The sequence below is a fragment of the Sorex araneus genome, chromosome 1 (assembly GCF_027595985.1).
Source record: "Sorex araneus isolate mSorAra2 chromosome 1, mSorAra2.pri, whole genome shotgun sequence".
Classification (NCBI taxonomy): Eukaryota; Metazoa; Chordata; class Mammalia; order Eulipotyphla; family Soricidae; genus Sorex; species Sorex araneus.
Genome location: NC_073302.1, coordinates 434,030,547 through 434,047,757, shown reverse-complemented (window position 1 = coordinate 434,047,757; position 17,211 = coordinate 434,030,547). Strand labels below are relative to the sequence as shown.

The 17,211-nt window shown below is 42.3% G+C and overlaps 1 protein-coding gene across 1 annotated transcript in view; it reads left to right on the top strand.

The window, feature by feature from the left end:
- Nucleotides 1-16,273, top strand: part of MTPN (myotrophin) — a 39,622-nt gene extending 23,349 nt beyond the window's left edge. The window contains exons 2-4 of the mRNA XM_004608237.2: nt 2,130-2,243; nt 3,038-3,121; nt 13,111-16,273. Coding sequence (XP_004608294.1) covers nt 2,130-2,243; nt 3,038-3,121; nt 13,111-13,197 — 285 coding nt within the window. The 3' untranslated portion in view covers nt 13,198-16,273. The remainder of the gene's footprint in view (nt 1-2,129; nt 2,244-3,037; nt 3,122-13,110) is intronic.
- Nucleotides 16,274-17,211: the final 938 nt, after the last annotated feature.

Genomic DNA, 17,211 nt, shown 5'->3' with positions numbered 1-17,211 from the left:
AGGTCATGGCCCCCTTTGAGAATCAGATGAAAAGTGACATGGACTCTTCCTGGAAAATTGTATATATGCAGAATAAATTCTAGACTTATAAAAAGCCTGTTCATGACTTACCTACCAATCTGAACATCACAAGAGGAAAGGTTACTGAAAAATCAGTAATTGCCATACCATACCTGTGGCAGCAAAGAGATGAAAAACTAAATTAGAATTTGGAGTGTTGGGTATGTTCTTTAAACAGTCCCTTCAACAGTCGAAGGAACTGTAGGTACCTTTCTCTATACTGTTGAGTAGATAAGGCCAGGATTCTAAAGTAGCTGTAGGCAATGAGGGACAGGGAACAGCAACTGTGGTTTGGGGTTGTAGGTTCTTTTATAAAGACAAATAACAGTGCATAAGTGTGTATAATACGTGCATATGCGGGCATAATTTATATGAACGTTCAGTTTGTTGAGACTCGGGGAAGCATGTATTTGACTTCTTCGCTATTTGCAGTACCTCAGTGGAAAAGTTTGAGTAGTGCAGGGCTGATGGAGCATGCTGATTTTTATGCAAGTGAGTATTGTATGTGTCTTTAGCAGTTGGTACATGTTTCCTAAAATGAATCGGTAAAAAATTGTTATTAAGGGCAGAGGTCCACAATTCTTTTTTGTATGCTTTCATGCTAACTTAAGGTTAGGACCATTCTAACTACTAATTATTGATACAATACCAACTATTATCACTAAATCGATATTGGTGTGTAGATGATAGATAGATAGATAGATAGATAGATAGATAGATAGATAGATAGATAGATGAGAATGAAGCCTTTTTTTAAGCACTTACTCAAATGACAATCTCATTGAATTTTCAAAAGTTGAAAAACCTGCCCTGCGTCCAGCCCTACAGTGTCATGCTTTCACCCTGGAATGTTATAATAATTGTTTTCCTCCCCAAACAGAACTCCTCAACTTGGTTATATAAACTACTCAGGCATAAATCACTCACCAAAAAATAGAAAGAAGTAGTATTTCATACCCACAATATTACATATATCGTGAATACTTACCTGGTATGTGCTACCGAGACTGTAATAGCTTTTAAAATGTAAAAATATACATAATAATCTATGTTGTGTTTCTGACGACCAGTAGGCTTCATTTTGCGGTGAAAGAGTAAAATGTAGTCAAATGCCAAAACCTAGGATAGTCAGTCAGTGGACAGGGTGCATTGTTTTCTTTTTTTTTGGGGGGGGGGGTGTTGTTTTGGTTTTGGAGCCATACCCAACAATTCACAGTGTTTACTCCTGGTTCTGCACTCAGTAATCACTCCTGGCAGCACTCTGGGGACCATATGTGTGCCCAGGATCAAACCCAGGTTGGCCACATGCCAGAGAAGCACCCTCCCCTCTGCGCTATCACTCAAACCCCTTGAGAGAATAGTTGTATTTGTTAACTGTGAATTCTCAGTGAATGGAAAGGACTCTGAGGCCGTCAGAAGCTCATTTTAATGATACTGTAGCCTCGCCCCCTCAATCCATCACCTTCTAAGTATTTGTATTTTTTTTCTTCATAGCTGTTTTATCTTAAAATGATGTTTAATCATGTGGTTATGTGATTAATATTGGCTTCCTTCATATATAAGAGCCTCCATGCAATCAGGAGCCATGTCTGATTCTGCGCCCCAGTGTTCCCTCTGTGCATTGGGGCCTGCCAGGCTGTCGAATGAGGGAGCAAATTCTTAATAGCTAATTATATGATTACCTTGTGGTAAGGATGTCTGCTTCATCTGTTAGGGAAGTGGTGCGAATTAAATTCTGTGCCCTACCATCTGCAAAAAAATCTTAATCTTTGAACCCACCAGTCTTACTTACATTGACATACTGATTGTGTGCCTTAGAAATAAGTGCACAGTGATAGATTCCATTATGTTTAGTACCATTATGTATTGTTTTTAATGGGACTAAAATTTCGTGATTTGAATTAGTCATACTGTTTGTTACCCACTGTGTAGAATTTCAAATATTTGACCATTTGTTTGACTTTGCGAGAAATTTTTATTGTTTTCATAGAATTGTTACAGTTGCCTCATTTCCTTTCCGTAATTTAGCACCCAGATAAATGTTATTTTCATTTGACTTATCTTAAAAGGGAGAAGACGTCAACCGGACACTAGAAGGTGGAAGGAAGCCTCTTCATTATGCAGCAGATTGCGGGCAGCTGGAAATCCTGGAATTTCTGCTGCTGAAAGGAGCAGATATTAATGTATGTAAACATTGTTCTCGAAAAAGATTCCTATTGTATGTTTCGGGTAATTGTTTCCTATAAAAATAGTTACTTGTGGAACACTCACTTGAAATGAAAGCAATCTGAAATTACACCAAATGTTCCCTACTTGGGGATATATAGTAGGGACATTTAAAAGTTGTGAACTTTTGCAAACGGTAAAAATTGAAAATTAGGCTATTTCCTCTTGGCTTTGGAATTTCAGGTTCTGAAGCAGCTTGAGAGTTAGTACTCTCTGTAGGTAGCAAATGGCTTGGCCCTGCAGTCATCTGGTCACATTTGAGTCTGAGCTGATGGACAAAAGTCAGTAGGAAAGAGGTCAGAGAGAAGCAGCCATATTCAGGCTCTTACCTTTTGTATCTTCCTTATCTCAGGGCTTGGGGGAAAGTGTAATAGTGACAGCGAGTGAGACAAAGCATTGACATTTCAGGTGACACCATCTCACCTGGCACGGTTGTATTGATCTTGCTTCCTTGTTGACTGTGTTCTTCTATCTCTTCTCTTCCTGGACCCCACTAGCATTTTTGTAATAGTGGGGAATCGAGGGAGAAGTAACTAGTGGCATCGTGGCAAGATGCCCGCTGTGGTTGAAATCCTGCTCACTCCACTTCCTGGACTCCTAAGGAGAAGGCGCTGAGCTTGGGCCTCAGGTGCCATCCAGGAGGGTAGAAACAATAGGAAGGCAAACGGCAGCAATGGTTTCAGGGATTCCCCAACTAACTTTAGAACTGGAAAATGGTAAGGTGGTTAATCTCTGTATTATATATCCTCAGGCTCCAGATAAACATCATATTACTCCTCTTCTGTCTGCCGTGTATGAAGGTCATGTTTCCTGCGTGAAATTGCTTCTGTCAAAGGTGAGCTCAATGGCCAATTTTTTGTTGTATTTTTGTATTACTTGTACGATATCAGGGACAAAAAAACTAGAGGTAAGATCCAGAATTGGAATTTAAAAGTGCTAACTGAAAAGAATTGGTTCATAAGCCATTTACTGTTGGTGATGTTTGGCCAGACTCTCATTTCTCAACCGTGGGCCATATGACGCCTTGTGGAGCCTGAAGATCTTCCAAGGGGCCATGGTCAGAAGAAGGGCAAGAAAAATGGATTAGAATAGAAGTGAGAAGTTTCCTTTCTCAAGAGTATCTTTCTATGACAAAGAAATCAGCTGAACTAAGCGTTGTATGATTGTCATTATGAACTTGAAACAGTTTTCAGACTAGGGACCCCAGAGATACTGCAGGGGTAAAGGTGTTTGGCTTGCATACGGCCAGCCTCAGCTCCACCTCTGACACCTCCTGACCCCCTAGCATTGCTGGGTGTTGCCCAGAATTTATATCCTTCCGTTTTCCTTAGTACCTACTGAGCAAGATTATCAGAGATGGTTCACAGTCATACTGTTTCTTGATGCAATTGAGACTGTGGCAAATTTAAACTATTTTGTGTTTGTTATTATAAAGGTTACATGGACTTTAAAAATCCAACCTTATACATTAACTTTTCAGTTCTAAGCATTGTAGTGTACATGGGATCAACTGGTTGGCACATAAATTACCTTCATAAAATGAGGCACCAGCGTTAATCCCAAGCTTACCATCTCACAGCCATTCACTGTTCAGTCCTTCCCCACACCAATGAAAAGCTTTCAAAGTCACCTTTGAGAGGCGGCAGACATAGTACAGGACTGGTAGGGTGCTTGCCTTGCAAAGTGGCCAACCCAGTTTGGTCCCCCCAGGTACCTCCTGTAGTCCCCAGCACCACCAAGTATGGCCCAAAACAAATAACAGTTCTCTGTTTGTGTGTGTTTGTGTCCTTGAAAAGCATTTATCCAGCAGTTCATGAGAGAAGTGTGCAATTCTAACAGTACTGCAGGTGACTGACCACGGTTCAGCCAGGTCCTCCCGACTTCTGTCGCTCTGGCACACACTGCTGAGGAAGCAGGTCAGCCCAGACCGGGTTCTGACTTCTCTGGGATTTCTCAGTGGTTGGACCTTGATGGACCCCATTTTGGTTGGACCCCATTTTCTTAACTCAACCTCTCTGCGATATATAAAATGAAAGATCTAGTTAATAATACTATATTGAGTATTTGAGAGTTAGTAAATGGCTATTTCTTACCAGGTGTTTTTTCTTATGATGAGACTATTTAACCACGTGAGATGATGGTATAGGTTAACTTAATTATAACAGACATTCACAACAGAAAGATATGCTTTCACATGAAACTCTATGTACTTGTATTCTCATAATCCTAATATTTGAATACCTTGGCGACAGTATGAAAAGTCATTTATATTTTACCTCATACCCTCATATTCAGGAATTTTTCTCTGAAATCTTAACATGATCTTTTATTCCTGCTAGAACATGATTTTAACAACAACTCTAAGACCATTGTCTTGTCTATGAACTGAAAATTAACTATAGTTAGTTTTCTATTATTTATATCCAAATAATGAAATGCAGACTAGATTGGGAGGCTTCTGTTGTTCAAGAGTTAAGTGCAGGCTTTTCAAGTTTTATTCTTTTAAGAGATGGAAACAATAACAGCAACACTTAGCCCACCTGGTTGGTGAAGTTAAACGTTCTTAGCAGATGCTGCTGTGTGCATGTGCCATTCCCTAGAGCATAATTAGTGCTTCCTTTGGACAAGCCAAAGTATACAATAGAGTAGCTTGGCAAGTAAGTTCAGAAAATAAAGTTTAAGTTCTGGTCCTATAGTTTAATGGCCACTAATTTACCTAACATCTGAAGCCACTGGAATTAGTTGATGTCTCCGAATTATTCTGAAATTTTAAGATGGTGCTAAATCCCCATCTTGACTACTACCCACACTGAATTCTACCAGTCTACATAAGCAGAATGCCAGTTCCTCTGTTGTTGTTGTTGTTGTTGTTAAGCTACACAAGCAGTGCTCAGGGGTCACTCCTGATAGGCCTGGGGAACCATATGTGTCACTGGGGGTTGAAACTGGGTCGGCTCTGTGCAAGGCAAGCGCCCTCCCTGCCATATGGTCTCATTCTTATGTCCCTTAAGGCTCTAGTTTAAATTTCTTACAAACTTGGGGCAAGTCTCTGAGCTTAGCAGTTATATTTCTGCTGTTGTGAGGACAGATTGATGTGACTTGTTCACAGTATTATGTTAAAAATGGAAAACTGCTAGGAAAGGGAAGGAACATGCTAACATTCACCATATTGACTAATAGATGCCATGTATGGGGTCTCCACATACTCTTTACTCCATCTCCTGTTTCAGTACATTGAGAATGAAATTAAATGCTTTTTGCATGTATTCGAATCATATTTTAAATGAGTGTTTTTAGTGGACTCCAAAATTAAATTGTACTAGTAAGTTTTGTGGTTATAATACAGTGTAAGTGTATGTTCATACAGTTAAAAATTCTCAGGGTCAGGCCAGAGAAATAATACAGGGGTGAGGTGCTTACTTCTAATCCAGTTTCCATCCCAGGAAGCACCAAGCACCAGCAGGAATGATCCCTGAGCACTCAAAAAGAGAACAAACAAAAATCCTCAGTTCTCAAAAGCTGTCAGACTATCTTGAAATTTTAAACAAATGGCTCAGATCACAAGGTAATGGAGTTCTTTGGGAGCAGTTTCTGCTAAAATGTTCACGAGCGCATTCAAAAGAAATATTTTATAGCACTTCTAATACAGTGATAAATCATAGTATATACATACAGTAGTTAACAGTTTCCGTGAGGCAGACATTACCCTGATTCCACCCGCATGATAGTAGTAAGAAGGTGTTTGCTTTTCGTGAGGGCACTTAAATGGCACAGTGCCAAGTATCTGTAATATGATGCAATTGCAAATTTATTTTCACCTGCTTAACAAGCGTTCACTGAACATTTGCTGTTCATCAGGCATTGTCCGGGGGGGTGAGTACAGCAAGGCGTTTGCCCTGGGAACAAGTCTGTGCTGTAAGAAAAAGCAGTCTTTCATAATAGAAAAAAAAAACTCCTACTAGAGTGATTTACTAAGGAAAATACTTATAGGTATCTGAAGGCAAACAAACAAACAAAAAATGGCTCTGCATTAAACTAAAGAAACTACTGCATACCAAAACAACGCGGGGGGTGGGGGGGGGAATGCAGGACAAGGCATATACCTTACCTGTTTCAGGACCTGGGATCAAGTCTTACCTCCACCCAAAAAAAAAAAAAAATAGTTGTTCTCTTGGGTCTGATAAGATAGCTCAGGGGCCTGGAGTCCATGCCAGAATCCCTGATTTCATTCCTGGTGCTGCATGATCCTCCACGCACTGCCGGGAACAAGCCCAGATCCCAGTGTGGCTCCTGGGCATTAAGAGGTGTGGCCCAAAAAAGGAGGGGGGGGCGTGGGAGAAGAAATTTGCAAGCCGTATATCTGCTAGAAGCAGTTAGTGTCCAGAATATATAAATGAGTCATAGCTTAGTGTCCAGCATTTTTTTGAAGCCTGACAGTTAAGAGCTACGGAGCACAAATGCTGCTGTTCTGTCTGGGAAACATAGTGTAGTTCCGAGTTCAGATCCCCAGTCTGGCATGCAGCAAGCATGATCCTCTATGGGATCCTGAGGACTACAGGCGCTTTCTGCCCACCCAGCCCCTGCAGCCAGGTGTGTATAAACACCACGAAAAGGGATGTGGATCCCCCCAGCACCTCCCTGGTGAGCACCGTAGCCAGAGGTGTTGCTTCTGCCAAAGGTGTGAGCTCTGCTGAGACCCCTGGCGACAGCACAGCAAACCACGTCATTGTAGCATCAAAACCAGAGGGAAGCCGGGAGTGAATGGTACAGATATGTGGACAGGTAAAGGGCCCTGGGAGGCAGGGAGCAGAATTTTCTTTTTTCTTTTTTTTTTTTTCAAAGAAGATACATACAAGGCCAAGAAGTATATGAAAAGGTGCCCAAATAGCTAATGAGAGAAATGCAGATTTAGAGCTGCATCCGCAGACAGGAAGTAGCAGAGGCTTGCCTGAGGGTGGAAGGAAAAGGAGCTCCAGGCTCTGTAACAAACTGCCCACTAAGGTAGCAAGTAGGCTCCTTCAGGGGTTACAGAGAAATAGAATGTTAGTTTGTAATTGGGAGTGTATAGAATCCCGTAGCAGGACTGGAGTAAACAAGCCTTTCTCCCTCTGGCAGAGGGCAGCCGTAAGCGCCAGGAGTGAACACCGTGCTCGGTGCCAAGGGCTGAGGAATCGCTGCACTGCCAGTTTAGCTATGGTCAGCGCCTTCGCCACAAGCAGCCTTTGTCAAGACAATCTCTTAACCAGTTACAGGTTTCAGAGTTCCCGTCTTAAAAATGTTACTAATCTAGTTGCCTATTTGTGTATTTTAAGAACTGGTGATAGTAACAGAATTGGGATGAGTGAAATGAGAAATAGATCAAGGCAACAGAGCCAATGAAGCCACAAGAATGTAGTCATATCTTTTTAGCTACATTGTAAATTATCCAAGGGCAGGGGAAACTTGGCTTTAAATATTAACATTCTTTAATATTTTACAATTTATCAAATAAGAGTGGATGAAAATGTCTGCCTGCTAAATAGAAAGTTTAGAAACAAGTGTTGGATGTGGAGAAAAGGCGCCCTTCTGTGTTGGGGGATGAAAACTGTTTCAGGGATGACACTCGAAATGTGGCAGAAACCAGTGTTGGGTTTTCCACACAGTGACTGTGAACATCAAGAAGTTACTGGTGAAGCCTCTGGAATAGTAAGGGACCGATATTAATCTGTTCGAGCCGTTTGACTTGGCCCCATCCTCTGCCAGGAAACTATCACCTGAATCAGATTCTAAATATAGAGAGATGAGCCTGCCAGTGCTGAGTCAACTCAGATGTCGGAACAAAAGGTCTTTTATCTAGAAACTACCTGAAAATATTGTGTTTGTTTGCTAAGGGGCAGCCTGTCCACGTGGCAGTGTTATGTTCATCTTAGTGATTTGTCTTCAGTGAGCTGTTTCGTCCAGTTCTCTGTCAGGTGTGTCCAGCCCCTACCTCAGTACTGTTTCATTAGATACACGTTGCTGACTGCCTGTTACCGGTGCTGTGCAAGGCCTGCGGAATCCAAAGATGAAGAGCTCGGATCCTGCTAGTCACATGCTTAGTCAGTAGGAAGTCAGGTGTCTGAAACAACAAGTGCATGAAAGTGTTCAGATTGCTGTGACTGGACGTTGCAAAAGAGCAGAGATGTGAAGGGGGAAGTTGAGGTGAAAGAGTCCAGGGGGTAGGGTCTCCATAAGGATGGTGGTACAGCTTCCATGACCAGAAATACAGCTTTTTAAGACAGTTGACATTAGTGCTAACTCTTGGGAACTTGGTTTCTAAAAATCCAGTAAGGTCTTGAGACAGCATCCCAAGCTGAAGCGGCACATATCAGTGTCACAGGGGGGAAACAGGACACAGTGCTTTGGGGCAAGGTAAATTGTTTAGCATAGCCATGGAACAACATAGTCTGGAAAGGATTAGCAGGAAATAAAACTCTCAGATGGTGAGCAAGCAGACTGTGTGTTTTTATCTTTAGTTTCCGGGATGCCATCACAGCTTTACAGGTAGACGAGTAATGTCAGTCTTGTGTTTTCAAAAGTCACTGTGGTCTGAAATTGATTTATGTAAGAGGTAGGGCAAAGAATAAAAAAACTATTGCATTAGAATCTTTATGTGAACATTCTAGACTAAAGAAAACTGGGAACGCACAGGAAGGTGAGAAATGTTGAAAAGAGTAAAGTCGAGAGACTTGGTAACTGAGTATGAAGAGTAAAGAAGGAAAACTACACTCTGTCTCTACATATAAGGGAAAATGGTGTATTTGTCATCATGATAGGATAACTGGGAAAGCGGCAGGTTAGGGGGGAAAATCATTCTAACGACGGGGCAGGAGTAGCATGGTGGTCTTCGAGATCATCGAGCGGTAGAGCACTTTCCCAGCATGTGAGTTCAGCCCTCAGTGTTTCACGGTCTCCCAGCATTGCCGTGCTTGGCCCCTACAGTGGAAAGCATTTTAGAAAGGGTTGGGTGTTAGGTATTTATGGAACTTAATTAAGCCTCAGAGGCAGAATTCATACACAAGGGTTTAGAGTTCTAGATAGATGTTCAGGGTGAGGGTAAAGATGGAGCATTATTATGGATGAGATGGTCAAAGGGGGAGCTGGCGCAATAACACAGTGGGTAGGGCTTGCCTTGCACACGGCCAACCCGGGTTCATTTCCCAACATCCTATATGGTCCCCCGAGCACCGCCAGGAGTAATTCCTGAGACCATGAGCCAGGAGTAACCTTTGAACATTGCCCAAAAAAGCAAAAAAAAAAAAAAAAGAAGAAGAAGAAGAAGATGAAAGCATGTAGAACAAGTGGGAAGGCTGGGACACCAGAAGACAGGAGCCAAAGACCAGAGCCCTGGAGAGAGCCCACACAGTCTGCCTGAGAAAGGGGCAAGGGAAGTGCGGGGGGGAGGGGGGGGGGAGAAAGGAGAGGCAAGGGGTAGACATACAAGAAAATTTGAAGAGCACGTTTTGTTAAAGATATGGCTACAGTGAATTCAGAGTAAAGCTGCGATCATTATTCAAGTGTGATTTTGATTGAAGTCAGGCATTAGTGGCTGTTCCGAAATACTTTCCAAATAGGATAGATGAGGCTCTAAATTGTTTCCCATGTGCATTTTTCCATCTGCCTTTTAGAAAGAGGACGTTTGTTGGGCAAGTTTTGGTTTCCTGTGCAATAGCTATGACCATGAGTCTGAATTGTGCACAGTTGCAGTATGCCACTTGGAGTTCAATCGGAAATATGATAAAGCCAGTTACTGTATGTGTTTTACCCGAATCAGCAGGCCATATATTTTAAGGAGAAGCTGCTTCAACCAAATATGAGGACAAGTACCCTGGGAGAAATGACCTTACAGCACAGACAAGCCTGTCAACCTTCATACACTTATTTTATGAGGGGGGAAATTAACTCAGTTCATTGTTCCTTTAGGTTCCCTTTGCTATGGCAGTTCAACCATTAAAAGTAAGGTCGAATGTCTTGTTATTTATAAATTAATGAATAGGGCTGAGTTGTTGATTTCCTGTTTCTTTCTTTTGGGAGCATTACAGAAATTAATAGATCAATAGAGAGAAAACTAATCATAGATGCCCCCATTAAGGGTTTCCCGAAAAGTGATTGAAGTGTTATGTATTTTCACCCTTAAGAATCACTGTCCAGGGGCTGGAGCGATAGCACAGTGGGTAGGGCGTTTGCCTTGCATGTGGCCGACCCAGGTTCGATTCCCAGCATCCCATGTGGTCCCCCGACCACCGCCAGGAGTAATTCCTGAGTGCAGAGCCAAGAGTGATGCCTGAGCATTGCTGGGTGTGACTCAAAAAGAAAAAAAAAATCACTGCCCAGTACCAAATGACTTCACTTGTAAGTTTAGTCATTCTCATACTTTTCCAAAATAGTGAAGAGAATACTCCCAAACTCATTATAAGAAGTTAATATTATCCAAAGGTCAAAACCAGATAAGGATTTTACCAGGGAAACAAAATAACAAGCCAATATCCCTCATGAACATGAATGTGGAAGTTCTCAGCAGAAAGCCCACAAACTGAATTCACCATTAAATTCTGCACAGACATCAAGTGGGATTCATTTCTGGGATGCAAGAAGGGTTCAACATACTCAATCAGTAAATACGTCACGTTAGTAGAATGGAGATAAAATTCATGATCCTCTTAATAGCAGAAATAATATTTAACAAAATTCAACATTCTTCCATAGTAAATGCTAAACGGTTTGGGATAAAGGATTATATTTCAACATAAGGATGTCATTCAGGATAAGCCCGTAGCTGACATACTCAAGAGTGAAAAATTGAAATGTTTTCCTCTAAAATCAGGAACAAGATCACTCCTGTTCAGCTATTAGATAAAACAGAAAGATGTAAAATTGTCTGTTGTTTGAGGATGACATGATCCTATAGGTCTTACAGACAGAAAGCCCTAAAGTCAACATACTCTCACTATATAGCATACTTAGAACGGCTGTAGGGTACAAAATCACTTGCATTCCTGTCTACTGACAATAAGCTAAAAACTATTATTGCATGCAGGAAGCTACCCCATATATCACCACACATACACTTACTCTCTCATTTTGTGCTGCATATTTATATAAAGCAGTTTTCTCATCATTGATGAGTATCAAATTAAAGTATCAACTCTGAAAAACATCCCTTAAATGCTATACTTTCTTTGGCCGGAATTTGGTTTGTGTGTGTTGGGGTCGTGAAATTGGGGGTTGATAAAAGTGTTGGTTTTTGTAATAGGGGAACATTTCCTAGACTGTCATTTTCCATGCTGGTTTACAGTCAACTTGTCTCTGCTCATCAGGACTCAGCCTGAGTATTATCGCATGCAGGAAGACTTACCCCACAGCCAGCACACCCCAGTCTGGTTTATGGGCACGTCTGTGTGCGCAATATTATTTTTCACACCCCACTGTGTCGTACTGGTTAATTTGACTTGCCCGCACTAGCCAGTCTGGCAGACTGGCTTGTTTTTCCCTGATTCTCCAACCCTGGTGCAGTGTCTATGTAGCAACCATTCAGTAAATATCGTCAAATGGGTTGAATGGGTTTGCCAGATAAATGGGGTGAGACATTCATTCCATATGGAGCCCTTGAGTGTACAGATCTGACACAGTATTTCAGAAGTGAGGAGAAATTCCCTAGGATTCAAGAAAGATTAATAAAAAAAAATGGGTGATATTTTTGACTAGACTTGGTCTCTCAAGGATTTGTGATATCAAGTTTAGATTATTCTATAGTCCTCACATGAGCCAGAGAACTACAAAACACTAGAGACTTTTACTTTTTTTTTTTTTTTTTTGGTCACGTCCAACGATGCTCAGGGGTTATTTCTGGTTCTGCACTCAGGAATTACTCCTGGCGGTGCTTGGGAGAACCATATGGGATGCCAGGACCGAACCCGGGTCGGCCATGTGCAAGACAAACACCCTAGCCATTGTGCTAGTCCTCCGGTCCCCACTGGATGCTTTTTGGTGACTGAACCCTGGGTGGGATGGGAACGAACACAGATCACTCAAATTGCGCTCGAGGAATTCGGTCGTGATCTGGGAGTAGGTACCTCGGGGCACCAACCACCTTTCTAGGGACAGGGGACAGTTAGGAACACAGACAAGATTCCTGTTCTGGGGCTTTCCTTCTGGTAAGGGAATTCCCATCAAAGCCATGGGCACCAAGGCTTATGCGCACATTCTCAAAGCTGAAAGGCTGTGTTGTATGTGAGTTGTTCCGAACAGCTGCCCGCCAGCCCCAGCAGCTTCGCAGAGTCCAGCAGGGAACCTCCTTGTCACGTCCTAATCTTTCGCTGCTGCATTTCATGACTCTTACAGCCAGCGTCAGAGTTGTTCTCTAGGAACTTGTCTAAAAGAAAGTTCATAGTTAAAAAGCAAAGAGTAAATTTCGCCACCTAATGCCTTCTCAACAAAAGCAGTCGTTTTTCCTATTTTATACAACACATAAAGACATTGACTTTCTTTAAAGATTCCTTAATTAGGGTTGATAATGTAAAGTAAAGCTATTCATTGCTCACGTTACTGGCAAGTTGTAAGCCACAAAGCTGTGTCTGTAGCTTAGAGTGTTTAGTGCCTGAAATAACAATGCGGCTTATTTAAAGCTAATCCATAACCTTGCCAACTGTTTGGGGGTTCTTGGCCCCCTTCCGTAGAATGGGCTCCATTAGTAAAGGAATTTTTTAATTCCCCATACAAGCATTAGCCTATGTCGAATAATTAGCCTTTCTTTCTCCCCTTTGCGGGGCTCATATGGTGATGAAGGCTCTCTCCTCTCTCTTCCAGGGTGCTGATAAGACTGTGAAAGGTCCAGATGGACTAACTGCCTTCGAAGCCACTGACAACCAGGCAATCAAAGCTCTTCTTCAGTGATGGACAGATGGGCTGACAGCTCTCGAAGAATGACTCTCCTGTGGCCTCACACTGCTGCCTGTCTGTCTGTCACTCTATCTGCCAGCTTCTTCAGCTCAGTTCTTCTAGAGGGGTGAGGGGAGAGAGAAATTCATTTACCAATCAGACTTCCAGAAAACAAATGTGGAGGAGGGGAGAAACCCTGATCGGGCTCTGACTGGGATCCTGGCCAAGGCGGCCTCTTTGCCCTGCCCAGTCACATGCACAGCCAGTGCCCCAGGGAGAGCCACGGCAAAACACCAGTTATCATTTGACCTTTTTTTAGCTCCCCAGCTAACTTAACTAGGTTGTGTCAAGAGTCTGCTGACACAAAGGCCAACTCGACAGATTCGGTAGCCACAGCTGCCAGCAGGGGAGGCTGCCGCCATGTAAACTTAGGGTGCTGAGATAAGCAATTAGCTCTAGCCTTCTGCCTTAAGATGCACTCTATTGGGGATCCCCCGGCATCTCGGGGCGCTGCCTGTGGTTGGTGACCAAATCTTCCCTCGGTGACATTCAGCTTTATGTGGAAGCTCAGTTACAGCGAGCAGGGCACGGCCCAGAATCGCTGGTAACTGAACGTTGGATTTCCTCTCCTCTTTCACATGAGTTTCACCAGTCTTGACCTAGAACTGACTTATTTATACAAATCTTAACTTTTGGAAGTCAAAAGGAAAAATCATTCCAGTGTGTGTCTTTTTCCCCCCCCTCCCTCTCTAGATTTAAGATATTTCTATAACATTGATACACTTTCAAACTCCTGCTGGTAGTAAAGGAGATGTTAAAAGAAAAAAAAAATAGAATCATAGCCATAAGCCTGTTTGTATCATAAATGGAGTAAACAGTTGTCTCAGTAACCAGTGGGTTTTCTTGATTTGCGGTGTGAATGGACTGGCTTCGGTTCCATTTGGAGGTTTAAGTGATGTTCTTTGGAATGCCTTTCTCAGACCCCTCTTGGATGCGGATGATTTAATTGCACCAAAGCTGCCACTGGGGTGAGAGTTACTGTTTGAACAGATTGAACCCCATCCCCTCAGAACTCTGCGTGTTTCCAAGTTCCTCTTGACTGTGGCTGGGCTTCTGCTCAACACTGGCCGTCCCACCCACGCACGCTCCCTAATCACGCAGCCCCTCGAGCAGAGTCTGTCCGGAAAGACAGTGCCCCTGAGTCATGGTCTCTGGCCCGCGGAGATACTTAGCTATTTGGATACATCTTCACATCTATCTCATCAGGCCGTACAACTTCAGGCATAGAACCTTAATTTTGCTATCTGACATTAAAACTATTTGAATTTCTTTGACTTGCCATCCATATGATAACTAAAAATATTAGGGTTTTTCCTTACCGAATCATGCAATAATTGAATGTACCTCAAATTTTTAAAAAGTGGGGGTGGGGGGCGGGTTTGGGACTTGTACTCTGATTGTGGATAGTCATTATTTTTTAAAGGCAGTGTAGCATTCTACAGCAGGGTTAACCAATACCAAGGCCAATCAGCCTGGTTAATAAGTTTTACTGGCCAGTTGCTGATTGGTGATTGTGTGTGTGCATGTGTGTGTGTGCGCGCGAGTGTGATTTGCCCTGTGTATCCTTTTTTAATCCTATGACTTTTTCACTTATAAATAATTTCGCCTTGTGATTTTCCCACGACAAGAAAACAATCACAGAATGGTGATTTAAGTACTTGGGTGTGTTTGGCTAACGCTGCTGTGTTAGTGCAGCCTCCGAGAGTCGATTAAAGTCAGTACAACGTGCTCGACAGCGTCACTGAGCTGAAACGTGAAGCTCTCCTCGTTGGGGAGGGGGGCACTCTGTCGGTTTCACAGTGTGCTGATAAGGTGTGGGAGGTCTCCACCTTCGCCTCTTGACACATGCTATTGGGAGATGTGGATTTCCCCCTCAACACGGTTCTTTTCCCTTTCCTTTCAGATTGGTTTGTCATAGTTGGCAGAGAGTGCACTGTCCTATCCTACCTGAACCTGGTCTGCTTTCTCTGGTCACTGACCGGGACACCACGTGATTCTTTGTATAGTTTCTCCCGATGTCCTTGTAAAGCAGTAGAGGCTACTTCGCCTTCCCCGATCTTTCTTAGCCATTTTGTAAACCCCACAATTACAGAGCAATTGCTTAAGAAGATAACGTATAAACATAGAGTAGGCTGACCAAGTTGGTTTACAGTTTCTTCTTACAGTTTTTTTTTTTAAACTCAGTTATTTATAATGTATTTCAGAACCACTTGGCAGAGATTCACAACACTTAATGTTCATGTTTTGAGTAAAGGAAACTAAAATCATGTCTGCTTTTTTGGTACCACGTGCATTAATGAAAGATTAAGTAGTTTTGTTCTCCACTGACTATTTAACATCTCAGAAAAAAAAAAAAGCTTGCATGTTCTGTAGTTTTGTATTAAGTCATTTCATATGCACTATTATCAAGTAAAAACAGGTGACATACCTGTTGACATCAGTGTACTAACAGATGCCCCCTCGCAGCTTCAGACTGGTCTCTGTAGATTCAAAGGCAGCACCTGAGCCTTGCCAAGCAGTTCTATGCACTGCCCACCGTCCAAATCCAGGGGCACCCAGGAGACAGAGGTGGGTGCGGTGTGTAGACCCTGCTAGCAAATGGGCCCCTTATGCATTTATTTTTCCCAAATAATGAGTTTTAAGTCGATATGTATCTGTTTGATTTTCTTCCCTAAAACTCCAACTGAGCTGCTGTTTTCTTTCCCGCAATACTGTATACTCGACCGTGTGTAGCAGAAGCTGGTGAGAGTGCCCTCCTACATAAGCAACTGCAGTGTTTTGCATGCAAAATTTTAAAAATTTAATTCTATTTTGTAAATGGAGAAACAATCATATCTTTCTAAGCAGTAATGGAGGAAGACTAGTACTTTGTGCATTTTGATATATATTTGAGTTTATTTTTTCCACAATGTAATACTTTGGATAGGTTTCTCATAATTTTCCTTGCTCATGTATATCTGAATGCTAAATAATACTGTGTTTTAAGTTTTGTGTTGCAAGAACAAATGGAATAAACTTGAATTGTGCTACAGCAGATGTGTCGGTGGCACTTCTCCCCCGCCCCCCCCACTCCCAGCTACTGTTGCCTTCCTTTTCTAGTCTTCTCTCCAGGTATACCAGGTTTTTGGTTGACTCTTAATATTTAACGACTCTAAAGCTTCCCCCTGTTCCTCCTCTTAAAAAAAAAAAAAAAAAGCTAGGAAGAAAATAGGAGCTTTGAAAGATTTCATGGAAATGAACCATGTTGGCTCAGATCTCAGGAGACTGGTAAAGAACATTCTAGTGATTTAATAAATTTCTGTAATCCTCCTTGTTTACTAGTAATACGGGTGGCGAGCATGGCTAGGAGCATCTTAATGCTAAAGGGAAAAGGTCACGGTGAATCCCCTTCTGTACTTCCATGTGTTCATGTTTTGCACGTTTCTTCCGAGTTCACATTTCCGAAACTCGCCTCTTTGCATTTTTTTAAGATACGCATTCAAGATAAACATTTTGATTTCACACTAAATTACTTGAACTTGGAAACTGAACAAGATTCTGTATGAGGTTTATTCCACCTGAATCTTGTCAACAGCACTAAGATGACTCTGAAGTTTCCTTCTGAAATGGTTAATAATCCCCAAAACAGTGTGCAGATGCTAAAATACAAACCAGAGTTTCAGAACTTTGATGTTGCCAGCAAGTCTAGACGTGGGGATGGCGTGTGTGCCTGTTTTTGGGGTGATCACAGGAAAAAACAGTCATGTTGAGAATGAATGTCTTTAAAAGGGTCTGGTGCGTTTCAACAGAGCAGAACCACCTGATAGAATGATTGATGAGCAGCCCAGCCTGGTGTCGAAGGAAGCCACCCAGCAAGCTTGCTTTCAGCTCCCAGAATGCTTGCTGTGAGGTGGTTTTGTGACTGGAGAAGCACTGTATAGTCGACCATGGCTACGGTCTCAGCTCTATGATTTTTTATTTTTCTTTTTC